Source organism: Paroedura picta, chromosome 2 (assembly GCF_049243985.1).
Source record: "Paroedura picta isolate Pp20150507F chromosome 2, Ppicta_v3.0, whole genome shotgun sequence".
Lineage (NCBI taxonomy): Eukaryota > Metazoa > Chordata > Lepidosauria > Squamata > Gekkonidae > Paroedura > Paroedura picta.
Genome location: NC_135370.1, coordinates 78,952,918 through 78,979,432, shown reverse-complemented (window position 1 = coordinate 78,979,432; position 26,515 = coordinate 78,952,918). Strand labels below are relative to the sequence as shown.

Here is a 26,515-nt window from a genome sequence, read left to right as displayed (position 1 = left end):
ACTCTCCACACCCATGCCCTCATTTGTCACCACAACCTCCCACACAACACACACATTCAGCCTCATGCCCTTACAGACTGGACAACTCCTCCCCTTCCTCTTCCCACTGCCAAGCTCTAGCGCCCGTTGTATTCCTGGAAACAATGGGCTTTGCCCCTAGTATAAGATAAAATACAGAAGGAACGAATGGCCAAAGAGGCTCAATATCTGACAGGGTGGGACCAACTGCTGAGCGCACTCTTTTCTTCCCAGATTGCACCTCTGCCTGCTGACCTCTGAAAAGGTTTTGAGTCTGCTTTAATTGCCCTCAGAACTGAAAACCATACAATGGATCATTTGTTAATAAAGCTTTATTTAGCACATTTACTTCAATGTATTTTTGTTCGCCTTTTAATTTTTTCCCTGTTAAAAACAAGGAATGTAACAAAAGTAAATGTAAATTATCAAAGTATGCTAGAAGCGCATCATTTGGTTTAATCTCCCAAACCAACAGCACCATCAGGTGGTTGAGGAGAGAATTGCAAGCAAAACTAATCAGTCGGGCTGCGCATGTGGACATGGTGTTAGATGTTGAAATGATCGAGAGGACTGCAGAGACACGCAAAACACCACTGGCAAGATGTACAAGGGGGCCATGGCTGCCTGTTAAAGGAAAGTCGGGCAAGACTTGAATGTCACTTGGTGCTCTGAGGTGACATCTCCTTGGTGAAAGTCTTGCCTCAGGAGACAAGGGTTGGCCTTTGGATGTAGCAGAGTAAACAGGACCACCATTGTTGTGCCTGAGATAGTCCTGCAAAATAGCGTAACTGTACCTACTACTCCCTAGAAGGCCAGATCCTGAAGATGAAACTGAAATACTTTGGCCACCTCATGAGAAGGAAGGACTCCCTGGAGAAGAGCCTAATGCTGGGAGTGATCGAGGGCAAAAGAAGAAGGGGATGATAGAGAATGAGGTGGCTGGATGGAGTCACTGTAGCAGTTGGGGCAAACTTAAATGAACTCCGGGGAATGGTAGAGGACAGGAAGGCCTGGAGGATCATTGTCCATCAGGTTGCGAAGGGTTGGACACGACTTCACACCTAACAACTACAACAACAACAACAACCTACTGTAAAATTGGTTGTGGCAGTGAAGTGGTATGCTCTTGGCCAGGTTATTTGTAAGGGTTGCCTTCTAGTTTTCCTTCTAACCCGAACCTTTGGTTACATCATGAGAAGACAAGGCCCAGGGGAAGAGACAATAGTGCTAGGAAAAGTTAAGGTAGGAGGAAAAGAGGAAGATTGCAAGGCTGCTTAGAGGTTGTTAATTTGTAGGGTCACCATCAGTTGGAAGCAACCAGGCAGCATATAACAAACACACACACAATCTTTTGGCCTTGGAAGACTTGGGACCTGAAAAACAGATGCAGAAAAGATGTGCAAGTAAAGCTTCATGAAAGCTTTACAGCAGTTTCAAGCACCAGATAAAAAGGTAAACCTTTATTTGAATGTTTTAAGGCACGGCTTGTACTCTGTGTTCCAATTGCAGTTTGATTAGAGAGACGGTTGCTGGCAAGACTCCTCTCTTCAGTTCTTGACTGAGCCTCTCATTTTGGACAATCAGTCTCATAGGCTGGAGGAGCCGGATTGCCTTCAGCATGAGCCACAGGAGGAGCCGGATTCCCTCCTGGATAAGCCACGCCACTATTGACTGTGTAGGGCACAAGAACCATGGTCTGAAAAAAACACAAATATTTACTTATTTAAAACATTTGAATCCTGCCTTTGGGCCCAATTACTGTCCAAAAGGCAGTAAACAAAAAATCATTGAAACAATTGAAAAGGTAAATATACAGGTAAAATTCTAAATTTATAATTATAAATTTAAAACACATTTAAAAACACGGAAGTACAGCCATTTCTGGAGGTATGCCAGATAAAACAAAAAAACTCTCTTGACCTGCAGGAAAAAGACACCAATAGATGGAGAGAAGAATCTCCCAGGGGAAGGAGTGCCAGTGTTTTGGTACCACGATGGAGAAGGCCCTTTCCTGGGCTGCCCCCTATCTAGCCTTACTTGGGGGGGGGGTAACCAAAGCAGGGCATCCAAGGATGACATGAGTGAGTGAGTAGGTTCATATGGGAGACGTCAGTCCTTAAGGTATGGTGGTCCCAGGCCGATTATGCTAGACAAAATATATTCATTTCTAGGAGAGGGCTGGGAGGAAGGGGTGTGGTACTTTCTGCTTTTTAGATGTAAAGACATGTCGAAAGGCTGTATTGAAGGACTATGTACAGCCTCCCAAAGTATTTCTACACTAGGGGCAAAACCTGTTGCAGGCAGGAATGCGATGGGTGCTAGCCCCCCCCTCCCTGCCCTGGGCAGGCCAGCCGAGCCCCTCTCCCCTGTGGCCCTCAAAATTCCAGGCAAGGCCTCCACAGGCCTTTTTGGGGCAAGGGGGAGCACTGCCGGGGATCCCGTTCCTTCCCAGGCCGCCCTGCCAATGCCTGTCATAGCTGTGGCTGGAGCTGTTTAGAGCAGTGGTAGCGCTGGCAGGGACTCCATCCCTCCATCCCCAACCCCACTCCCACTGCCCCTGGCCACAGTCCCTGACCCTCTTCCCTCCCTCCCAGCTCCAGCTGCCTGCCTCTGGCAATTCTTCAAGATGCAAGAAGTTGGAGGGGATGCAGCAAGGGGCGGGACATCCCTCCTGATTGGCCGTTCATTGTATGGCTGGCCAAGCAGGGATGGGACAGCCAGAACTGCCTCCCTGACTGGTGGGTAAGTGATGAGTCCGAGCTCCTCTTACCCTCTTATTAAGAGGAACAGATATCAGGTTATTTATTTTTGTTTGTTTGTTTTGTTTTTGAAAATGCTATGGACCTGGTGGAAGTGGGAGAGAGGATGGCGAAGTTAAATCTAGGGTTGCCAGTGGTCCACTGGTCTGGTCAGGGATCCCCCACTTCCTATACACACCTTAGCCTCCAGCCCCTCCCCAAACTTAGTCCAGCCTGGCTTTCAGCTGGAAATGACACTAACATGCCAGGGTCATCAGGAGTGCCACTCCGGGTTTGGGGCAAAGTTCTATGGTTTGAGGCACACTCTACACTATAGCTTTGCCCCAAAGACAGAGTGTCATGCCCCTCCCCCCACATCTTCGACATACCAACATAGCACATCATAAAGCTCTCAGAAAGTGTGTCCAATCTCCCACCAGCAGCATCAATGAACCTGGCAACCCTAGATGCATCACCAATAACTAGTCTTGTATTTCTGTAGGCCACACAGAGAAATCACAGTGCAATGAATAGGCTTTTGCTGAGTGGGAGCAGGAAATACTTGACAGAAGTGCTCCCACTAATTTGCAGCAAATGAGAAACAAATGCACATTTACTGCACAATATATGAGAAGCAATGTCTGAAAAGGAATGACCTCCATAATCTGGTTAGTGGCTGGCCAAATGTTTTGTCCTCTTACAAGTCTAAATAACTGCCAAATGTATCCTCAGAGCACCCATCTTGGCCCAGCTTCTTCTCCATCTAAAGGTAACAGCAGCAAGTGGTGGAGGATTCAGTAGGTAAAAGCATGCGTAGAAGAAAGAATTAAACCCTTCTCCCCTCCCCAGATGGCTGTGATCCAAACAGGGGCCATGCATGAGGGGAATTAGCTATCGAACTGTGGGGAAGATCTGATCATGGATCTCCTAGTGATCATTATCTCTGCAGATGACCCTGCCCCATGCAGATGACCCTGCCCAGGCAGGGAAAGACCTGACATCCAGAGCCAATATCTGCTCTCAAAAATAAGATTGAGGAGAGGAGGTGCAAGAGCCTGGCAGTCCCCTGAAAGCATTTTTCAGTCATGTGTTATTCACATGCATAACTTCTCCAGATCTTTGGGATTTTCAACATGAACAGTTTAAGCATTGATCAAGGTGCCAAATGCTTACCGGATCATTCTTGCAGCAGGCAACCTGGCATCCAAAATGTGCTGTTGAAACAGTGATGCAGAACTCCAGTAAACTGAATAAGAGGAGAAGAACACCAAGACCGAGACCTACAGGCTGCAAAACACAAATGTAAGTGCCCTATTATGCCCCACTCATTGCCAACCTCTTAGTTCAACTGCAACAAAAAGCGGCCGCGAGTAAGCGCGGCCGCCGTTGACGCGGCGGGGGCGCCTGGGAGCGGCGCGGACCCAGCCGGGTCATAGGCGCGCCGCTGCGCGCCGGCAAGGGGCGGGGCTGCCGGCCTATAAAAGGCCTGGAGCAGGGCAGCCCTTCCCTTTTCGGCAGACGACGCAGCCCGGACAGCAGCCCTCCCATCCCTCCCTGAGTTGCGGCCATGTTGTTGCCTCCTAGCCACTTTTTTGATTCAACTAATGGGAATTATCAGTAGAAGAACTGGTGAAAATGTTAAGCCATTTGCTCTTGAAGTTTGAACATGAAACGCACAATAGCAGCTAAGAACCTGACCAGGACCTTCTTGGGACCAAACTACACAATAACACATTATGTTCTCTGCCAACTCTGGCTAGTGACATTCCTAGAGATTTGTGGATGGAGCCTGGCGAAGGTGGAGGATGGGGGCAGGGAAGGGACCACAGTGGAAAATAACACTATAGAGTCAGCCCTTCAAGGCAGCCATTTTCTCCATGGGACAAGATCTCTATAGTCTGGAGATCAGATGTAATTCCAAGAGATCTCTAGGTTCTACATGGAGGGTGTGTTCAGTACTCTTCCCATTGCAGCCGCATGGCAGCTGTGTGGAATGTTTGTACTAAAGCCTGTGGGAGCCCAGCTGAGCTTGGGACTGTGGCACTGGCTGAGGAGGGGTCCTGACTCCCCCCTGTTCTATTTTCCTGAGCTCCTCCCCCATGCGTTGGTCCCATGGGCTCCTGCAGGCTTTTGAAATGGCATTCTCCTCGGGGACTGTTTGGCCGCAGGCTCCCCAGGCCCGACTCCTTAAAAATGGGTCACGTAGTTTGGTCTTATGTCTATTTGGTATTTTGTAGCATTTTAAGTCAAGGTTACAGTTACAAGCCGCAATCCTTGTTAAGTATATAAAAGACTGAAAATCTCATTTGCACCTCTTTCTTCCTCTTCATGAAGCATGAGAAATAGAATAGAACAGAAAGGAAGAGTCAGATGCATTCTGGTTTCATACTTATATTGTACAGCACCTAAAGCAGTCATTCTCAAACTTTTTTGGACATGGCCCTTTTAGGAGCCCTTCTCTGATTTCCGGGCCCCCTGTCAAATAAGCATACAACACAATCCTTACCACAGGTTCCTCTTTATAATTCTGAAAGGGCCATATATCCAGGTGCTTTCTGACCTGTCTGGGTGTTGTCTGGGCCCTGTTATAGACACCGGAACCACCAGCCCAGCCAGATCCAGTGGGCCAATCTGGACGTGCCCAGCTTTACCCAGCCCATGGAACGCCCGCCTCCAAGAGCAGAGCGCAAGCTGCTTGCCCAGCCTCACAGCCAGAAGGTTCCTGCCTGCCGAGGTGGCTGCTTGGCTGTCTTGCATCCTTCCCAGAGCCGCACACCCGCCGCCAACACACAGCGTGGCCCGACCGCCATCTTGAGAGGATCATGGCCGGCAGGGGAGGGGGGTCTGGCACTGCTTGCCCCGCAAGGGGCTCTCATTGTGTCACAGACATGCTGATAGCCCTTTGACCGCACACCCACAGCTCCCAAGGTCCCCCACTGCTGGGAGGGGGTTTTTCCTCCCTGCTTGGCCTGCAAACAGCTCTCACGGCAGTAGCAGCCCTTCGCAGTCCACACCGTACCCCTCCCCCCCCGGGAGTGCTGCCGCCGGGAGGGCACTTTCCCTCCCCGATTCGCTCTTCAAAGGCCATGCACCGGCTAAAGTCCCTCCACAGAAGTGCTTAACAGTAAAACAAAGCTCCATACTGCAAGTGTCTTTAAAGTTCCCAAGCACAATACAGCCCCCTGTTTGACACTGCCTGAAATTTCGGCCACAAATCACACCCACGGAGGGGGGGATTTTTTTTTTTACTTGAGGAGTGTGTAAACAATTAAGCACCAGCTCCTACGCCAGCAAAAAAGGTCTTTCTGAAACAATGACTGAACAAATATTCGTTGCAACTGGTGTGTTTGTATTTTTAAAAAAAACAGTTCTTAAAGGGAAAGGGGCTTTTCGGGAGCACAAACACAACAGTCCATTGGCTGTTCTGTTTGATTGATGGCCAGGGGCAGGAAGAAGCGCAGAAAAATATCGCTTCCTTTATTGAGATTTCAGTGAAACAGGAAACCTGTGTGGAATAAATACAACGCTACTGGGGCTTCAATATTCCACTAAAATTAAAGGTATGCGGAATGACGAAATTCCACTATTAAATATAGCATTTCTGCATACTGAAAACATTTGGCAACATTGGTCCTTGTGTGGAAAGCCCCCAAGTTATGTCAGACCAACCTTATCTCTTTTTTCGAGAAAGTGACCACCTTGCTGGATCAGTGGGAGGCTGAGGACATGGTTTATCTGGATTTCAGTAAAGCTTTTTGATAAGGACCATATGATATTCTTGTTGACAAGTTGGTAAAATGTGGTATGGATCCTAATTCTGTCAGGTGGACCGATAACTGAGGGGGTACTTATTAAACTGGGAGGGGTAGCAAACACAACAGAAAACATAATCAGAATACAGGATGATCTTGATAGGCTTGAGAAGTGGGCTAAACTAAATAAAATGAAATTCAATAGGAACAAATGAAAAGTTATGCATTTAGGTAGGAAAAATTGTATACACCAGTAAAGGATGGGGGAGATTTGTCTTGGCAGTAGTATGTGCGAAAAAGATCTAGGAATCTTAGTAGACCATACATTGAACATGAGTCAGCAGTGTGACTTGGGGGCTAAAAAGGCAAATGAGATTTTGGGCTGTATCAAACGGAGTATCGTGTCTAGATCCCGGGAGGTGATAGTACCGCTTTATTCTGCTCTGGTTCAGCCTCACTTGGAGTACTGTGTTCAGTTTTGGTCACCCCAGTTGAAGAGGGATGTTGACAAACTGGAACATGTCCAGAGGAGGGCAACAAAGATGGTGAGGGGTTTGGAGACCAAGACATATGAAGAAAGTTTGGGGGGAGCTTGGTCTGTTCAGCCTAGAGAGGAGACGACTGAGAGGGGATCTGATAACCATCTTCAAGAAGTTCCTGACAGTTAGAGCGGTTTCTCAGTGGAACAGGCTTCCTTGGGAGGTGGTGGGTTCTCCAGCTTTGGAAATTTTTAAACAGAGGCTAGATAGCCATCTGACAGAGAGGCTGATTCTGTGAAGGCAAAGGGTGGCAGGTTACAGTAGATGAGCGATTGGGATGTGAGTGTCCTGCATAGTGCAGGGGGTTGGACTAGATGACCTATGAGGTACCTTCCAACTCTATTATTCTATGATTCTATCAATAAGTTAGGCACCAAGGGTGCCAAAGTGCCCGGAAATGCCAGAACAGGGGCATATCTTCCAAAAAGGCCCTGGCCCTGTCTGAGGCCAAGTGAACATCATAAGGACCAGGGACCTCCAACCCATTCATACCCACAGAGCACAAGTCCTACAGGGGTCATAGGGGTTTAAATGTTCCTTCAATTACATTGGGCCCATATGGCGAATGGCCTAGAAGGTCAAAACCAAAATCTTGAACTTGATCCAGTATTTAACAGGCAACCAATGCAGCTGCCTCAACACCGACTGGACATGGATGTTCCAGTGAGAACCCTAGCAGCAGTATTTTGCACCACCTTTAGTTTCCAGGTCAAGGACAAGGGAAGGGCTGCATAGAGTGAATTACAGAAATCCAGGCTGGATATGACCGTCACATGGGTCACTGTGGCAAGGTCTTTTTGAGACAGGGCATTAGTAGCTGTGCTTGGTGAAGGTAGAAGAACACCAGCTGGGCTACTTTGTTGACCTGAACCTCTATTGACAAGGAGGCATCCAGAATCACCCCCAGATTTCTGGCTGAGTGCCACCAAGCGAATCCCCCAAGGTCCTCCTCTGGTTGTTTGCTGGTTTAGATGCCTTAACCTCCCTGAACCACCAAATGCCAGTGCCTTGTCAGACTGCCTCTGCTGTGTGCTACTGTGCTGCTTGTGTTACTGTTTGCAATTATTTATTGCCTCAAAAAATGGGGGAAATTCTATCTTTCTGGAAGTTGTTATAACAATTGTCCTTGAGGAATCCTAAAGCCCTCCAAGTCTTGCCAATTTGGATGGAAACCCATGCAGGTACAGAGCTGAAAAATGGTGGGTGTCTTTCATTGAAACCAGTGGGAAATGACAGCAAAAGAGAATTATGACAATGAAGAATCAAAAATGAAAGGAACAAGAATGAAACAACACCATATGACAAAAGCTAGCAATGAAACAGACTCTTTTGGCACTAAAAATAAAATAAACAAAAAAACCCTGCTATGTGTAAGTCTAGAAAACAGCAGACAGCTCAGACTGTGAGGAATTTCAGCCCACATGTTTCTTTTGTGAATCTAGCTCATAAAGTCAAAAGTATTAATATTTGTTCACTTACATTTCTGTAGCTATATGAGTATTGTATACTCAGTTCCGAGATATATAGAATCACACCAACTAATGCCATCACAGCACTTGTGATGTTCATTCCCACGCTACACTGCACCTGAAAGGGACCAAAAATCAATCAAGCTTCTTCAAAGAACATTGATAGGTTTGAATTCTAGTATATCTACCATTAAAATATGCTCTATATCCCTGCGGATGGTTCTTGTAGGTAGTGAGACATAATGATTGGAGTGCACTCAAGAAGACAGACAGGAAAGGAATATCATGTCACATGAAAATATATATGTTGTGAGATTTCTATATCGTCCATTTTATATGGATAATATATTGGAGGGGGGGAAATGGGTGATAGGTTTGAACAGGGGGTTAGGTCTCTATCGAGGGAATGAACCCTGCCAGGTATTTTTGTTGATGTAAAAGAGTGATTCCTCCTTCCCTCAGCAGCCCTTGGACTCTACTCTTTATGTGTATCCTTACCCCATCCCCCCAACTGGGAGCAGCATTTCAGTGGCCAGATTTGGCTGCAGCAGCAGGAAGATTTAAGAAATCAATGACATTTTCCCTTATATAATCTACAGCTTATTACATGATAGCAAATTGTGATTTGCTTGTCTATCTATCACATACATTCGTCCTCACTAGATTGATTTTGTAATTCTGGACTTTGGATCCTATCAGGATCCATCCTCAGCAGCTTGTTTGGTTTATTCCCACACAACAAAATCAGTTAGATTATAAGGAAAAGTCCATGGCATTTCTCCTTTCCCTACCAGAAATTGGGCAGGTACAGGCATGGAAGTGTAGGCAGAATTTAAATATGAAAGGAAGCAGAGCACCAGCTACTTTTAATCTTGTTCTCATTTGCCCACGTTTCCAGTGTGGTTAGATCTCACTGAACTCTCTATCTTTTGGGGGTGTTCACTATTCCTCCCAATTTGATGTCATCTACAAATGTCATGAGTAGTCCCTCCACCCCCCCATCAGATAATTGATTAAAAGCATATTGATAGTTCCTGATTAAGTGGACAGCACAGTTTCCACAGGACCTCTTATAGAAACCGTCATGATATGCAACTCTAGTTTCAAAGAAGAAAATACATAAATCTCTCTTACCAAAGACTTGCTCAGCTGATTCTCAACTGACACTGACAGGGATCCAGAAATAATGAACTGTCAAAAGAAGGGGGAAAAGTATCACCTTATAATTCGCCCAAGAGTTCATACCAGACCACTGTAGAACAGTGTGTTTTCTCATTATGCTCAACTAGTGCCATTTTAAAGCAGAAGAAAATCTGGCCTTCTGATTACCTGAGGTTTCTACCTCTTACACGAGCAGCAATGCATTTTGAAAAAACAGAGGCCAAGCATTTTTCTTTGTCGGCCTATTTTCTCAAACTTGTGCTTGTGGCTTTTGTATGAGAAATAGCCCTTTTACATATTTATCTTAAATTGTATCAATACTAGTAAAAAAGCCTGCTGCAGTCAGGAATGCAGCGGGCTCTAGCGGGGTAGTGGAGGGGGGAGACAGGCGGAAAGAATGGCAGGAAGACAGAGAGAAAGACAGACAGACAGAGAGAAAGACAGAAAGAAAGACAGGAAAAAAGACATACAGAAAGGAAGGAAAGAAGGAAGAAAGAAGGAAGGAAGGAAGGAAGGAAGGAAGGAAGGAAGGAAGGAAGGAAGGAAGGAAGGAAGGAAGTGGGTGAAAAAATGCCACAGCACCATTGGGGGTGGGAGGCTTCCTGGTCCAAACTGTAAGGGAAAGAACCCCCTGCCCCCCCGGCTCTTGTTGGGCCAGGAAGCCCACACGCCGCCTCCTCTTCACACGTTCCGATTAGGCCCTGCCTTGTACAGGCCATGCCCACTCTCTGCCCACTTAGCCCTTAGCTTGTTATTTTAACAGCAAACCCACTATTCTTAAGTGAAAGCCTTGTCATGGGTGAGAACAAGGGAATTCCAGATCCGTGTGTCCCATTTTCTTCGTGCCAAAACCAGATGTGAGCATGAGGTTTTGTGTTAATTATTGTCAGGTAATTAAGGTAGCCAAATTTGACATCTACCTGAATGACCAGTTTGGAGAGGCAAACTACCTGATGGCACTTGATTTAACAAACAGGTACTGACAGGTGCCAGCGAAATCCTGCGACTGGGAGAAGATGGCTTTCACCACCCCATGCAGCTTATTTAATTTCAAGTAGATGTTGTTTGGGCTGCATTGGGCTGTGGCAATGTTCCAGGATTTGGTGGACCACATCCTGGCCTCATACCAAGGGTTTTCGAGCGCATATATTGACAATATCATTATCTTCAGTCTGAATTGAGAGTTGCACTTGCTGCATTTGTCTCAGGTCTTGCGTGCCCTGAAGGCAGCCGGCTTTCACATGAACCGCAGGAAGAGCCACCAGAGGTTCCAAGAATTGTGGTATCTGGAATTCATAGAGGGATGAGTCCAGCTAAGGCTCCTGCCCGACAAGATAAACTTCCTGCAGGAGTACACCAAGTCCTACACCAAGAATTGCTATGACAATTCCTAGGGTTTGTGGGGTAGTTTAGTAGATACCTCATTTGGTATCTATAGCTAGCCCCCTCATCAACTGTGGGGAGGAATCATGATTTCAACAAAGCCTTTATCCTCTATGCAGATGCCTCTAGCACTGGTCTCAGTGCCATACTGTCCCAGATCCATGGGGGGGGGGGGCTGAATCTTCACGGAGCTTTTATTCCAATCCTAGGTCAATTCAATCCCTGCCATATAACTGAATATGATTTCCAATTTGATTTTGGGTGATATAAATTTTCTATCTGAAAACAATCTGATCAAGCTGTTCCCCCCCCCCCCCGTGATATCCAGGAGCTGAACTAACTCAGTATAAATGATCAAGCCACTTTGAGGGCTCCTAGTATTAAAGCGCAGATCTGTGTTTTCCCAGAATAACGTCAGCAGTCTGTCCCTGATTGGCTGGGTGCCGGTTCAAAGAATTCTTTGTTCCTGGTTGCAAGATTTATTTTTTTTTAAGTTTAAGGTGACTGTGCTCCAGAATCCATACTTCTCACAGCAGAGATTTGCCTCATTCTGTGAGAGGCTGCTGATAGCTTGTCTCCACTCTTCTCGGCTGCCCCCCCCGCTCACCCCCTCGCTCTCAGGCTAGTGCTCAAATGCAGATGGGTTTCTATTTCAAGTGGGGGGGAGAGGAGGGGGGAAGCACAAAGACTCTGGTTCAAATCAATCTGAATTCAGCAGGATCAACAGCAGAAAAATCAAGTTCAGTGCAGATTCAGCCCAGTACTCTTTATGAGCTGCTAGCTGCAACCCGCATGCTACCATATAGAATGAAGTGTTGCTGGTGAAATGTACAGTGGGGGCCTCGCTAATGGTTTGACAAAGGAGGAGGCATGGAGGAGAGAGATTTGGAGATACAGCAAGGTGGAGACATCAGGAAGGGAGAGGAGGGAGGAGGGGAAGGGAGCCAGAACAGATAGCAAGGAGAGCAGGGAGACTGGGAGGAATGCTGGAGGCAGCACCCAGGTCCCCTGAGGCAGGAAGAGAGTCTAGGGAACACATCTCCTCCCCACATCCCATCTGGCATCTGCCTCAAGAGGGCACCAGAACACTGTCCCCAGAAGAGACTCAAGTGGGCCCCCTAGAGGCAAAGGCAGGAGTGTCCCACAGGCATCAGTATCTAGATAGGAAAGTTAATTTAGCTATGTTTTTAACCATTTGGTTAAATATACTGTTGTTTATTAGCAAACATTCCTTTTGTTATTTAATAAATTCTTTTCTAAACTTTTTCAAAGGTGAGGGGGTTTTGTGTTTATCTTTTGTGTACACATAGTTTCAAAGGCCCAGGTTTGAACTCTGCTGGCTCGTTAGAAGAGCACGTTGAAGTCTTGACACCACTGGACTCACACATTGTGTTCCTGATGAAGCCAGTCACTGAGAAACCAGCACCAGTCTGTATAACTCGGGCCTCTGTTTTGTGGACAAGTTAGTGTGTGATGCCTGGTCCTTGAGGTTCAAGCCAACTAACATTTATTTCCTTCATTTTCAAAGTAATCATCTTCCTATCCCATTTTATAGAAATTAAACCAAGATAAACAAGATAGAGAAGATAAACAACTGAATAGGAATTGCATCACTTCCAAGGATTAAATTCAGGATTATGAACACTGAAACACTCTAGTTCTCAAAGACAATTTAGTACTTACAAAAAGTCCACCCCAGAATGGATATCCTCCAAATGCAGCCACAGGAAAGTAGACTTGCCAAATCGAGACAGCCCCAAAGCCGATGTGCATCAATCCAACCATGATCTGAACGGCCTGTGGGAAGATGATACAAGATAGGGCAACTCCTTTAGAGCTGGGAAGTGACAAGTTCTGATCATTTAGCACAGTCTGCACAATCATTTTAAAACAAGGGAAATGTTCATTTGGTCTGTTCCTTTTCATCAATTCCAAACTGAAACAGGATATTTACCAAGACCTCACCAGTGAGCACCCCATTCTGTTCATAAATATCCTAGTTTGGCTGGGAACTTTAAATTAATCTAGGAAAAAGAGTTCATTCCAGCCGGAGCTATTATCTTTGGGCTCCCTGGCTAGATGCCCCTCAGTTTCCAAAATGTCCCTTGTATGTTCAGTCCAAGAGTACTGAACTTCTGTCTCCAGGTTGTCCCCTTTCAAAATTTTTAGTCACTGGAGGGCTTTGTTCTATGTGTGTTCTGAACTTCTGCATTCTCTTTCATGTGAAAATAGCTACATGGTTATAGGGAATATTTTCAGTTACCTGCTTTGAAGAAGAAACATTTTCAGGCTTTTCTAATAATTGGGGTGTCTTGCACTACCAAATATTAGGATTCTGTATCATTGGGACATATTCCAGCTATATCTATCACTCTATGAATGAGCGAGTGATCTGTGAAGGCCAAAGACCTTTGAGTTGTCTGGTTTTGCTCTATTTTGCTGTCAAGTGTAGGCTCCTAAAGCAGTTTCCAATAATATAGTTGTTTCGGATATAAAAATAAACTTAGATGATAATTTGTTATTTCCCTTTTCAATGAATCCCTCTCAACCTGTTTAGTTTTCCTAGAACTACTATGAAGTAACCATTGAAATCCCTGGAACATGCATAGGCATTAAAGGCACCTACCCCCAGAGTTTTAGCCTCTACTCTGAGCATTTTCTCCAGTCCCCCCCGCTGAGGGTTCTGCTGAGGAGGGCTGAACGGCTGGCCCACATATTGAGTTACTCCAATGGGTTGGGTAACAGCACCAGGGATGACCAGGCCTGGATGGATTACATTGGCACCATAAGATGGAACAAAGAATGTTGTTTGATTTGCCATTCTCGGAGGATCTGTTGCCATTGGTTAGGTATCTGCATGAAAGAAAGAAAAACAATAAAACAAACCTAAAAAGCTACCCTTTCATAGATTTGAACAAATATTACCAATTCCTCTCCTATGAAGAATTTGAAATGGAGCCCCAGAAGATGGGCTCCATGCTGGTCAGGTGACTCGTGAAAATTCTGTTTTCTACATATGGACAGCACACAATGAGGGGAAAGGGATTCTTAACACAATAAATTAAAATTTTGCTTCTTTAACTGTATGCATATCTAGAAAAACTAGACTTTGAGTTTCTGGGGAGTTGCCATCTCCTCCCTTCTCATACGTTCCTTGCATGCGGCTCAGAAGCTAAAGACTTCAAGCTCTGGAACAAATTCTAGTTTGTGGTTATATGTGAACCACAAATGATTCCCCACTTTATTCATGTAAAGAGGATTCAAAACCACAGTTTAATCCTGGGTTACAATCCTGGACAGCAATCAAGAGAATAACTATAGTTTGTGGTTCAGATATAATGACAATTAAAGGGTGGCCAACATTTTTTACATAGTCCTTGAATGTTCCCCAGTCAAAACTGCCCGATCGTTTTGTTCTACAGCCATTGTGCAAGCTCAGTGTGTTCAGCCTAACACTTCATCAGCATCAGCAACAGCAGCAGCAACAATAGCATCTATCCTCTTCTCCCAACAAAGTTGGTAAAGTGCTCAGGGGAACTAGCATCACTTTATCCTCATGAGAAACAGCCTTCATCTATGAAGATGGTCATAAGATGATTGTATAGCACCAACAGGGGACCTCAGAAATGGTCTGGAACCATTTTGGCCGAACCAGCTTGGCTTGATCGAATGCTGCTCCAACTTTTGGTACTTGAAATAGGACAAATGCTACCTGCATTCTATCCTTTAAGGATGGGTTTGAACATTTGGTAGTGATGGAAAAGCCCTCTGTACATGTTCAGAGATACTCTGGCATGCCAGGCATTTCAAAGCTGTGTTCTTTTTCAAATTAAGCACTGTCCCCAAATTCATGTAACTCATTTTACCCCCAGAGCTTTAGCCTCTTCTTTGACCAGTTTATCCAATCCCATTCATGTGAGGGTTCTGCTGAGGAGAGCTGAGCAGAAGGCCCACATACTGTGTTACCCCTCCTGTTTGGATAACAGGACCAGGGATGATCAGGCCTGCCTGGATTACGTTGGCAGAAATAACAAAGCAAGCAGCTACTCAGTACAGATACAACAAACTAAACAAAATCCTCAGCAGAGGTAAAACTAAGGGCCATTCCGCACCAGGATCTATGTGGCAAATTGGTTGCGGGATGAAAAAACGCCATTTTAAATTGTGGAATTCATCGTTATGCATACCTGGCTTTGTGGTGGAATCCAGTTGCGTTTCTATTGTTTTCCATAGGTTTCCGGTCTCGGCAAAAATCGCTAGCCAGGAAGCGATATTGCTGAGCTGTGTCCCGCCCCTGGCCGTCAAGCAGCCAATGGGCGGCCATTATCATAAAACAGACATCGAACCCCAGCAATCACTGAAGCCATAAAACACTGCAAGTCACCCTGAGCCTGTTGCCAGGAAGGGCATCTTATGGTCATCTTATGACCATTAAATTTATGTAATAATGAGACAAAGATCAAAAATAATTTTGAAAGTAGAGTGACAGAGTGAACTTCGCCTCGCAGCTGAGCCCTTCAAATTTTCTTAGCAGCATTTTCTAGAAATCATCAAGTACTAATCATAAGCCCCAATTGCTTCTTTCTCCCTCTGTCCCCTGTCCCTTTTCCTGTAGGCCATGAGTGACCCACTGGCTGGAGCCCAACACTCCAGAGGCACATGGAGCATGAGGAAAGGAGAGTGGTTAGACATGTTCTGCTCCTCTGTCAAGCAGTACACGGACCTTCTCCCTGGTTCCTGCAACTCTCCCAAAGCCTCCAGGGAAGGGACTCCAAACTAGGGGTCTGGGAACCTCTGAGGTTCATAGCAGCTCCAATGGGGGTCCACGACCTTTCCCCTCCTGCCTTAATTGACTTGGCCACAAGCTAGGGAACTGGCAGCTTCCATTACACCTCCCCTTTGGATATAATAGAGGAATGGGGCACCCTCTTTGGGAGCCCCTAGAAGTGGACCCCTTGGACAAATCACTCTGAAATTGTGAGGGGACTTAGGGAAGAGCCTCCCAGAATTACCCTGAAATTCTGGAGGCTGTATCTCAAGCTCTCACCCCCAAACCCCAGGAAAGGCAGAAAAACTGAAATTCCCATTATAGCCAATGGTCACATTGACTTTAATGGGTGCCAAAAGCAAATTAGCCGGATTGGGCCCTTAGTGATTTATGAGTCCTTTGATTTTGGGCAGGGGGAAGAATCATTCCTGATTCAGGGGGAAGAAAACTTTCAAGAGACACACTTTGTGTCACAACAGAAAATCATTGTCATTTATTTCTGGCATCGCCTATACTTGTGTTCACCTATTCATTGCTCCAGGCACATTGCCATTTTTAAAAAGAAATTCCTGTCCCTGGGAGAGGGAGGTGGGTGTGAGGGCAGGACAATACAGACAACTCTAGCGCATTTGAGTCTCCATACCTTCCTTCTCCTGGTTGCCTGCTGGTTGCTCTACGGACGCTTGCAACTTTTAGATTGGTGAATCCTTTTTATCTGATTCCCAAACTCATGCTTTAAAATGGAGGATGTGGTGAGCTGTCAGCTGGCCAGACACTGGATGTGGGTGATGTGAAGTGGAGCGGTCGAAATATAATGCCTAGATTAGGTAAGCATTTCACTATATTTATTGTGTACAGAAAAAGCCCTAATTTTTTCATGGCTTCTAGGACAGCAAATGCTGTTTTGATAGGGAAATTCCTTGTTGAGGCCATGCGAGTTTGAGAAGCCTGTGACAAAAGATCTGTAATTTGCCTGCCCTCTATGGCTTGAATTCTGCCTTTCTTCCTCTTATTCCTAGTTGAGATTGAATGATACTATTTAAGCCACAAGAACAGAGAAAGAAAAATAAAGAAAAGAAAGAATTGACTGCAATTTAAAATAAAAATGAATAGAAATGTCCAATTAAACTGCAACAGATTAAAAGCCCTTAAAACATCTCCCCAGATGAAAGAATGCCTATCCAGCTTAGACTGAATGTTTGCCAGAAAGGGAATTTTTTGCAGTAACTGCTTAATTGTTACAATTGCTACAACCCCCCCACCCCTCAAAGAGCATTATGCTCTAGCACTTCCAACTTCCTGGTGATCCCTTGACCCCAAGGAAGCTCGCTTGGCCTCAACCAGGGCCAGAGCTTTCTCAATCCTGACCCCCACCTGGTAGAACGAGCTCCTAGAGGAGATCAGGGCTCTGCTGGAACTTGAACAGTTCTGCAGGGGAGGGCGGTATATAAATAAAATAAACAAACAGGATATTAGGATCATGAACCTTTTTGCTCACTCTCTTAGTGACTACACACTAACAGAACTGTTACAATGAGTATTGGTAAAACCATTAGAAAATTGGTACAATAGCATAATATTTTAAAAATGAAAATCACATAAGAATGAAAAGTTTAACATTACCACTACTCAGAATGGATCCTTGGTAGCAAGCCGTCCCCCAGTAATCCACAGTACAGCACAGCACTGCCGATGTACTAGCTGAAAAATTCTTGAGAAGTTCCTGGTCAGCTCGACTCTCAGGTGACACTATCTGCCACCCGATCAGTAATGAGAACTTTCTGGAACAGTTGGCTAAAGTAATCTCAGAGATGGAATTTGTCACAATGTCAATATCAGTTGTTTATTGTTGAAGGCAAAACCATAACAACCAAATAAATGTATTAGAAACACATCACGCTTGGTTGCATATAACCACAGAATCACTTTGTCCACAATGCATAGTGAGAATGAATCAGTAAATGAAACCTGAGCACATGCACAAAAGAGACAGGTGCTGCATCATGGAATATTTCCAGAATGCCTATTTATGGTGTGGCATAGGCATGTACAAGAAGAAGAAGAAGAAAAGCAAACTGTTTGGATTCAGCCTTACTTGATTCAGGCCAAAACTGATCCATCTAAATCAACTGATTTGGGGTGGAGCTTGGCTGAATCGATTCTGCCAACTCTGATTTGGCATCATTAAAGACAATGGCACCTTTAAAGTGTATGGAAATTTTCCCATTTCTACTCAGTGGCCTGCGGGGGAGTTGAGTTAGAGGCACCAAACTTGCTGCCTCTCCTCAAAAAAAACCCCCCATGTTTCAAAAAGATTGTCCCAGGAAGTCCCATAGGACCTCCATTGTTTCCAATAGTGTGTGTGTGTGTGGGGGGGGGGGAATCAGATTATCTCCTATATAGGCAGAGAATGGATTTACGCTCACCCAAGGAGACTTGTGAATCTGGAAGCTCTGCTAGATTTGACCCCCCCCCCCCCACAGCAACTTGGCTGTTGAGCGGATAGAGCAGTGGTTAATGCCACAACCCTTTAATACAGTTCCTCATGTTGTGGTGACCCCCAACCATAAAATTATGCAAATATTCTTTCACAGCAATTAAACTGAAACTGACTGATACCATGTCAATCTCACTCCTTTCCGCTGCTCCAGACAGACAAACGCTTGATCTACCCTGCAAGTCTGTTGTGAAGATGGCGCCCCCCCCCGGCCAAGCTGCTTGCCCTGCTGCAATCCCTGTTAAAGGGTCATTTGACCCACAAAGGAGTCCCGACCCCCAGGTTGAGAACCACTGTGGTAAAAGATTGGCATGTCTGCTTCTCTGAAGTCGGTAAGATGGCTCCCCAACACTCTCCCATCTCCTGTCCAAAGCTAACTATTTGGTATGTACCAGAGCTGCAAAAATGGAAACAGGAGTGAGATGGCTAGAGTGAGTCTGGCAGAAAAGTTGTGACCAAGCATCAAGAACATCTTATAAGATAATTATGAATGCTTATGAGATGGTAGTGGAAGCCACTAAGGAGGAATTCTATGTGGCCGCCATTGCCTCCACAAGCTCGCGCCTGGCACAATTATTTTAAACAAAAAGAGTTAGCTTTGAGGGGTTCCCGAAGTGGGTGACCCGTGCCTGGTGGATTTCTTGGTCAGATGACATCCAGGCCCTGCAGTATCTTTCTAAATACTGTCGGGCCTGTAAGGAGAAGTTGCTTCACCAGGACAGTTGAGAACAGTTTTCTACCACCTACTAGTTGTTGTTGTTGTTGTTTTTACAGCAGTCTGGAGTGTTGCATGCCAAATGATCATATTTTATTCTGATGCTTGAGCTCAGGTGCTATTTGTTGAGATATGCAAGATGTGCAGTGTGTATGAATCAACAGTACAAAAAGAATTTCTACAGGAGGCATTGGAGGAGATGTGTATTTAGCATAGCATAGGAACTTCTTGATGTTTTGTAGACAATCTCCTCCTGATTGGCTCAATTGGAAACTTCCTGCTCCTTTAAGCATACTTCCTCCCTGCTTGCCTCCTCAGGAAAGGTCCAAGAACCAAGCACTGCCACCCTCTCCTCAGGTGCTTTTATGCAGCTGATGTTCTTTACAAAAATAGTTATTTATTTCCTCCTGCTGTATCATTAGAAGCGGGGCACGGGGAACTCCACATCTGCCTTCCCCGACCCTTCGGGGGGGGGGGAGTCTGTGTGTGTGTGTATATATATATGTTTGTGTGTGTGTGTATATGTGTGTATGTGTGTATATTTTCCAAGTATAGAAACAGATACAAAAGGAAAATAGTGTATATAAAAATCATATATGACAACATTTAAAACACAATATACATGATCGATAAACAGAACAACTCACACACTAATTTAGTTTCCAGTAATCAATCATGATCTGAATAACCATTATTTATAAAATTCTGCCACGGAAAGTTTTGGAATTATCTTCCTACAAAATCTAAAAAGGGTCAGTAAATTGTTCTGGTGGCTGTCTGTTTACCAGATTAGTCAGCTCCAACATGACGACAAGATTTCTCCTAAGCTCCAGTCAAGAACTCACTCCATACCTAAACCAAATGACAGTGGGGCGGTGCGGGAAAATGCTGAGCACAGAATACAAATGAGCACCACCAAATATCAAAGCAGCTCTATCCGGTACGCACTCCAGGCAACCCACTCTGGGCAACTCTTGCTGCTTCCATCTTGATACTACAGTCAGTTTATTTGCAGCAGTTGCATGAAAGAAAAATCCTCTAGCTTCGAAAGGTAGATTAGAAAGTAACATGCTTAATGTATACTATTTTATTAAGTTGATTTACAAAAATCATACAATGGAATAGTTACAATAATGGACAAAAAGCAGAAAATATTTTTTTTTGTAATATGTAGTAAAAATAAAGGTGATGGTTTTCTAGATGGGGGAACATTTAAAAAAATGTGTTATTGCTTTATGTATTATTCTGGTTTAATATGTTTGAAAGATAAGTAAGATTAGTTATATACAACTTGATGAAACTAAAATTGACTTTTAAATATTTTTAAAATTTAATTATATGCTCTCTGTGGAAGGTAAAATGTAAATGATGGAAATAGTTAAGCCCTGGGGAAAATATAGTACATACTCTGCAGTAATATTGATGAGATAAAAGAAGTGAATATATAAGATACATTGTGAAACGTTAGCTTCTTAACAGTCATCGTTTTGTACATGAAATATGTAATATCATTTTTATTCTGTATTATGTTATATTTTTCCTTCTTGAATCAATAAAAATATTTTAAAAGGATCAAATTTTGCTCTAAGCCCTTTAAATCTCCTAGTGTGTTTACACGTGGCTGTTTCCTTTCTACAAAAGAGTGACACTTGGATTATACTTGTGTTTAGGGTCGTCCAGCCTGGACCCTAAGAAGATTCCTGAACCCTTTACCATTGCATTGAGGGGAATCCTTTTGCAGTTTCTCCCATCCTTGTGATGCATTGTGATGTTTTTGTGCAGGATGAGGAAAACGACTCTTATCATTTCTTTATTCCAGTTCTGTGAATGAGTAGGTTGGAGGTTCCATGGGTCTGTGCCAGCTCCTGTTTTTCTCTCCTGCCCCCTCCCCCACACTGGACTGGACTGAAGTGGCTTAAGGTTCTATTTACCTTTTCCACCCTGCTGTTTCTCCTTCTTATTTTCTGAAGAGGCTGCCAGGAAGAAATAAGATCACGACTAGAAGAGGCAAACATGAGTACACAGGATAGTGGTAGAACTTTAATAAGGTTAAAGTTGGAAGGACTCTTGGTGATGTCTCCAGCCCTTTGTGAAGCAGTAAGAAAAGACACAAGCAGATGATATTTCACTCTCATTTCTGAATCACATGGACAGAAAACCCACCCAGCACTTTCTTGAAGGCCGCCTTCACATCCTTGTTGCGCAAGCTGTAAATCATGGGGTTGATTAGAGGGTTGACAACGGTGTAGAATAAGGCGTTGGCTTTGTCCCAGTTTGGAGTGTGCTGGGAGCTAGGTCGGGAATACATCATGAGGATGGCTCCGTAGAAGAGGGAGACAGAGATGAGATGAGCAGAACAAGTGGAGAAGGCCTTGCGCCTCCCAGCAGCAGAGCGAATGCTAATGATGACTGCTATAATTCGAAAGTAGGCACCCACAATGAGAATAGTGGTGGCCAACACATTGCAACCAATGACAGAACTCAGGATAAGTTGATAGAGCCAAGTATCATCACAGGCCAACTTTGCTAATGGTGGTGCATCACAAAAGTACTGGTTGATGATGTTGTCCTCACAGAAGTGGAGGCGGAAGGTGTTAGCTGTGTGTATAATGGAATTGACAAAACCAGCTACATAAGAAGCAATGACCAGTTGGATGCAGAGCTTCTTGGGCATGGCAGTGACATAGAGTAGTGGGTTGCAGATGGCCACATAGCGGTCATATGCCATGGCAGCCAATAGGAAGCATTCGCTATAGGCCAAGCCAGCAGAGAAGAAGAACTGGGCTGCACAGCCAGCAAAAGAAATGACATTGTTCTTGGAGACACAGTCAAACAGGATCCGAGGAGTGTACACTGTGGAGTACCAGAGATCCAGGAAGGAAAGACTGCCCACAAAGAAGTACATTGGAGTGTGCAAACGGGAATCAAGGTAGATGAGAGCTATGAGGCCCAAGTTCCCAGTCACTGTGAGAATATACAAGACCAAGAACAGCACAAAGAAGACCAAGCGCAGGACTGGATCTGTTGTGAAACCCACCAGAACAAAATTAGTAATTAGGGTCTGGTTGACTTCCATATCTATGGTCTCTATAGGCCTTATCTGTTGATACAGAGAAGAAGAATGGGTAGGTCACTATTTATTACAATGGTATGTAGAAGACACCTGGGGATTTGAAAGGTGTATTTTAAAATGGCACATTTTGTTTCATTTTGCCTCTTGCCCAGACAGCCCTTGTTTCGGAAGAAACAGTACTGCTTTGATATGATACCTAGATAACATCAATCTGGAAACCCGACTGAGATGGGTCAAGGACTGAAGCTTCCTCCAGGAATGCTGATATTTGGTCCACAGCAGTCCTTTCAACCAACTTCCCCAAAAACACTAAGCCCAAGACAGGGTGGTAGTTGTTAGGCTCCTGTGGATCTAGAGATGGTTTTTTGAGCAATGGGCGTACCACTGCCTCTTTTAATCCTTTAGTATAGTTATTGTAACTACCCCCACAGCTAATTCTCCACCAGGTCTGGCTAACTCCAAGTAGCTAGTTTGGGAACACTCACCTTTAGACCAAAGCAACAGAATCAACAACCTCTTGAAAAGCCTGTAATAAAAGCCAGTTGATATAAACAGATGGTCCTAAAAAGAATCCTTCAAGATCAGGCTCTACTCAGGGGGTTGTTGGGAATCCCTTACTTACAGAACGTATTGTTGTAGTTATGTAAATTATTAAATGAAGCATGCCTTATGAAGAAGTTATTTAACTAGCAATCAATACACTTTCATAGCCGAAATTAAATTGTAATGGAATTTTAATCCGATCATTGCTTTGTGTGTGTGTGTGTGTGTGTGTGTGTGAGAGAGAGAGAATTGCTGCGAAATCGCAGCCGATTTATGTTGACCATCAGCAAGGGCCTTTCAAGGCATGTCAGAAGCAAGGGTGGTTTGCCATGGCCTCCCTTGGTGGTGGTCTACCTTCCAATTACAGATCCAGTTTAGCTTCCAGATCTGCTAAAGCTATACCATTATATATCTCATGTTCTCATTCTCGGAGATGGAATTCTAAGCCAGGTTGGTGTAGTGGTTAGGAGTGGGGACCGGGTTTGATACTGCGCTCCCCCACGTACAACCAGCTGGGTGACCTTGGGCTGGGTGACCTAGCACTGATAAAGCTATTCTGACTGAGCAGTGCTATGAGGGCTCTCTCAGCCTCACCTACCTCACAGGGTATCTGTTGTGGGGAGAGGAAAGGTGAATGTAAGCCGCTTTGAGACTCCTTCAGGTAGAGAAAAGCGACATATAAGAACCAACTCTTCTTCTTCTTCTTCTTCTTCTAAGCTCAACTTGCACAGGATATATTGCCAAATATTTTTCCTATGTATCTCTGGAACCTGGGCAATTTCATTATGCTGTATGTTAATATGCCCTCTCATTCTAATCTGAACTGATTATTTTCAATCCATGATATTGTATCTGAGGATGTGTGCATGCACACAAAACCTCATACATTGAATAAATCTTTGTTGGTCTTAAAGGTACCACTGGACTCTAAGTTTGTTCAGTATATTATCTCTTTTGGCCAGTGGGTTTATGTGGAGAATATGAGCAAAATGTATTATTTCTATCAATGGAAGTTGCTCAGAAAGGTGCTCACTTAGACCATTTACGCACTGGAGGTTTCATGCCGGGCTGCAGGCTGGAGTTTTAGTTGTGGCAGGTGGCCCCACCTCTTCCTGCACACACATGGGGGAGCATTTGGCCTGGTGCACCTCATCCACCCCCGATTTGTGCTCCTGCACGGGAGCTGGGGCAGTGAAGTTCCCAGTGCATAAACAGTCTTAGTGGATTCTGCAAAATTCAATTAATGGCAGAGTGGTTTTTTCATGCATTCACTGAAGCATGAAAATATGGATGCTACTGCAGTTGCCCAACCTATCCGTTAGAACCTTTGATGTACAAAGTTCTATGGTGTCTCTCTCTATAAAATGAGTCCAGATTCTTCACTGTGCTGCTCACAGCTTTCTGAAACTGCCTCCCTCTCCATACTGTGGTCAGAAAATGTTTGAAAAGAAAAAAAACAACTCTGCCACTAACGAGTCAACAAAAAATCCCTCTACCAAAATGTGTCCAGTCATAATAAGATAATTTGGGCCTTCCTTGTGCCTCTTTCTCAGTGTTGTGCTCTTGTGCTGTACAAACATCTCTCTTTCAGTGCTTTTCTATCTCCCTCTCCAGATAATCCTGTTGCACTTGGCCTCCATCAGAATACATTGGTTTTCAAAGAGCTGTGCTTAATAGCATTATACCAAGACACTGAGAATTGGTAATGGGAAGATTTAAACAAGAAGGCATGTTAGACTTTAAATTACTTCAGGCTACATAGTGTGTGTTGGACTCCCTGTGAGAGTCATAAGAACGCATAGAGACAGCCGAAGACATTTTTGTGCAGAAAAACCCATAGAGAAGTGGAGACACAGAACGAATCAATAGCAGTCCGTGACTCCTTCTCCCAAGGCTCACTGCCTCCCCGTGACCAGTGGCTGGATGCCCTGACCACTGTTTCTTACGGACTTCTTGTCAGGCGGCCACGACATGCAACACATGCAATATGGACCACAAGCCCTTCTTGTCATTCTATTTTAGAAATCTCTGGATATTATATATAGTCATGGTTTAATTTTCTTTCTCAAAAAGAATTCCTGGGGATTGTTCTGACACTCTTTCCACATTTGATGTACATTTCAGACACTTGGTCTTTGGTGGGCTCATCCCCATTTTAAAGGGCCCGGAAGCAAAGTCAAATCTTAAAAGGCTGTTTAAGCTACGAGGATGTAGACAGAGGTGGGAAAACTGAACTCAGAACCTTTTCTCCTCAGAAAAACAAGAATTTGACCTTAGTTGGCTCTCAGACATGGTTTCTGGATACAGGTGGGCTGGCCAGTTCCTAGGAGCTTAAACTGGGACTACAGATTAAACCTGGAGCAACCAGTCTTACCTGTAAGAAGTGTGGCTTATTCTCCCATGAATTCCATTTGAGTGAGATAAGAAGGTGGTTTATACACCTTGCATCAGTTCCCAGTGTGGCCAATTAAATATTGATTCCTCTTTCTTGCTGATCTGAGGTGGGAATATGAAGATTAGACTACTGAATTTTTTTTTTTGACTCCTGCTCCCTGAAGTGTTTATATTTAAGAGAAATAGGAGTTTGTCCACTGGGCTTTAAACTCTGCATGTAAACAACCCCCTGAACTCTAAATATTTCTATCTTTAGGGTACCTGAGAGCTCCATTGTAGTTCCTTTTTTGTAAACAGTTGCAACTGTAAATGTAGTATTAAGAGCATTAAGTGAATTCCCTCTCTGAAATAAGGTGGCCGTAGAGGTCAAATGTGTATGTGTGGATTTGTAAAATGGTTACCACCAGTAATCACCGGCAAATGGATTTGATTACCAAAGACAATTTAAGTCCTCAGTTCATGCCAAGAATGGAATTTCTTACCCTAATTCAAAGGATTGTCTTTAAAATTGTCTTTAAAACATTAGGTCTAGTAAATTTCTTTTCCATATGAGTTGTCTAAGAATGAAGGCGCTGAAGGTACTGAAATATCTCTATTAATTATTCTCCTAGTTCTGGTCTGTTTGGGCTGTAGGCTGTTTGGGCTTTAGGACACCCCAATGTGTTTCATGCAAGAATGGAGATAGGAGGCTGGGTATTCCCAGTCGTAATCCAGCATGCTAACTGTACCTCATGGGCACTCAGCTAGGTTTCCTGCCTCATAAGAACACAGAAGATGTCCAGTTGGTCCAGCAATTATTTTACTCAGTTAGATTCACTGGTAGGCAACCTTACCATATTTGAATGGGCACCTATTTGATTGAGAAAGCAGATGGGATACAATGAATTGATCTAGCTAAGGTATAATGCCACCTCTAGAGTAATCTAAACTCATTTCCCCATAAATCCATAACAAAGAGATCAGAACACCTTTATGCATTTTACATCTGAGTTGTTCTGAGCAGTTTGTCTTTGCATCTTTTCCCCTCTAAAGATAAAGTTCTGTGTTTCTGTATCCATATAACTGCAGACTTTTTAGCCAATAAAACCAGAAGTTTGAGTTACCACCAGTTAGGATGACCAAGCATTTGCTTCTGTGGGACCGTTTATGCACTGGAGGTTTCATGCCAGGCTGCAGGCTGAAGTTTTACTCATGGCAGGTTGCCCCACCTCTTCCTGCACCCACATGGCAGAACATTTGGCCTGGTGCACTTCATCCGCCCCCGATTTGTGCTCTTGCATGGCAGCTGGGGCAGTGAAGTGCATAAACAGTCTGGGAGAACTCCCACTTGTGGGCTTGTCTCAGGTTGGAGGGGCACCAAATAAATAATTGCTGAGGCCACACTGTCAAACAGCTCCAAGTATGCAAGATTAAGCATAACCCCAAGAAATATCATGGAATTTACACAATTTAGACAATGGATTAT

At 44.4% G+C, this 26,515-nt stretch overlaps 2 protein-coding genes and 1 long non-coding RNA gene across 3 annotated transcripts; 1 reads left to right on the top strand and 2 right to left on the bottom strand.

The window, feature by feature from the left end:
- Positions 1–332: 332 nt before the first annotated feature.
- On the bottom strand, positions 333–17,604 carry LOC143829742 (membrane-spanning 4-domains subfamily A member 8-like). Its single transcript, XM_077321098.1, has 7 exons — positions 17,452–17,604; positions 13,687–13,913; positions 12,744–12,857; positions 9,651–9,707; positions 8,527–8,634; positions 3,930–4,043; positions 333–1,714 (listed from the first exon to the last, which is right to left on the bottom strand). The coding sequence occupies exons 2-7, from the start codon at positions 13,900–13,902 to the stop codon at positions 1,586–1,588; spliced, it is 738 nt and encodes a 245-aa protein (XP_077177213.1). The 5' UTR covers positions 13,903–13,913; positions 17,452–17,604; the 3' UTR covers positions 333–1,585.
- On the top strand, positions 16,478–20,481 carry LOC143829744 (uncharacterized). The gene is made up of 3 exons (XR_013228225.1): positions 16,478–16,655; positions 18,480–18,657; positions 19,829–20,481. It is a non-coding gene; the product is annotated as an uncharacterized LOC143829744 (long non-coding RNA).
- Positions 20,482–20,662: 181 nt separating this feature from the next.
- LOC143828736 (olfactory receptor 9G19-like) lies at positions 20,663–22,119 on the bottom strand. The gene has a single exon (XM_077318987.1). The coding sequence runs from the start codon at positions 22,114–22,116 to the stop codon at positions 21,172–21,174; it is 945 nt and encodes a 314-aa protein (XP_077175102.1). The 5' UTR covers positions 22,117–22,119; the 3' UTR covers positions 20,663–21,171.
- Between the last annotated feature and the right edge of the window lie 4,396 nt (positions 22,120–26,515).

Coding starts and splice junctions, on each gene's coding strand:
- LOC143828736 (XM_077318987.1), bottom strand. CDS start 22,116: ATGGAAGTCAACCAGACCCTAATTACTAATTTTGTTCTGGTGGGTTTC.
- LOC143829742 (XM_077321098.1), bottom strand. CDS start 13,902: ATGGCAACAGATCCTCCGAGAATGGCAAATCAAACAACATTCTTTGTT. Junction 12,858..13,686: donor TAGAGGCTAAAACTCTGGGG/GTAGGTGCCTTT, acceptor ATCTTCCCACAG/GCCGTTCAGATCATGGTTGG. Junction 4,044..8,526: donor ACTCATATAGCTACAGAAAT/GTAAGTGAACAA, acceptor TGTGTTTTGCAG/CCTGTAGGTCTCGGTCTTGG.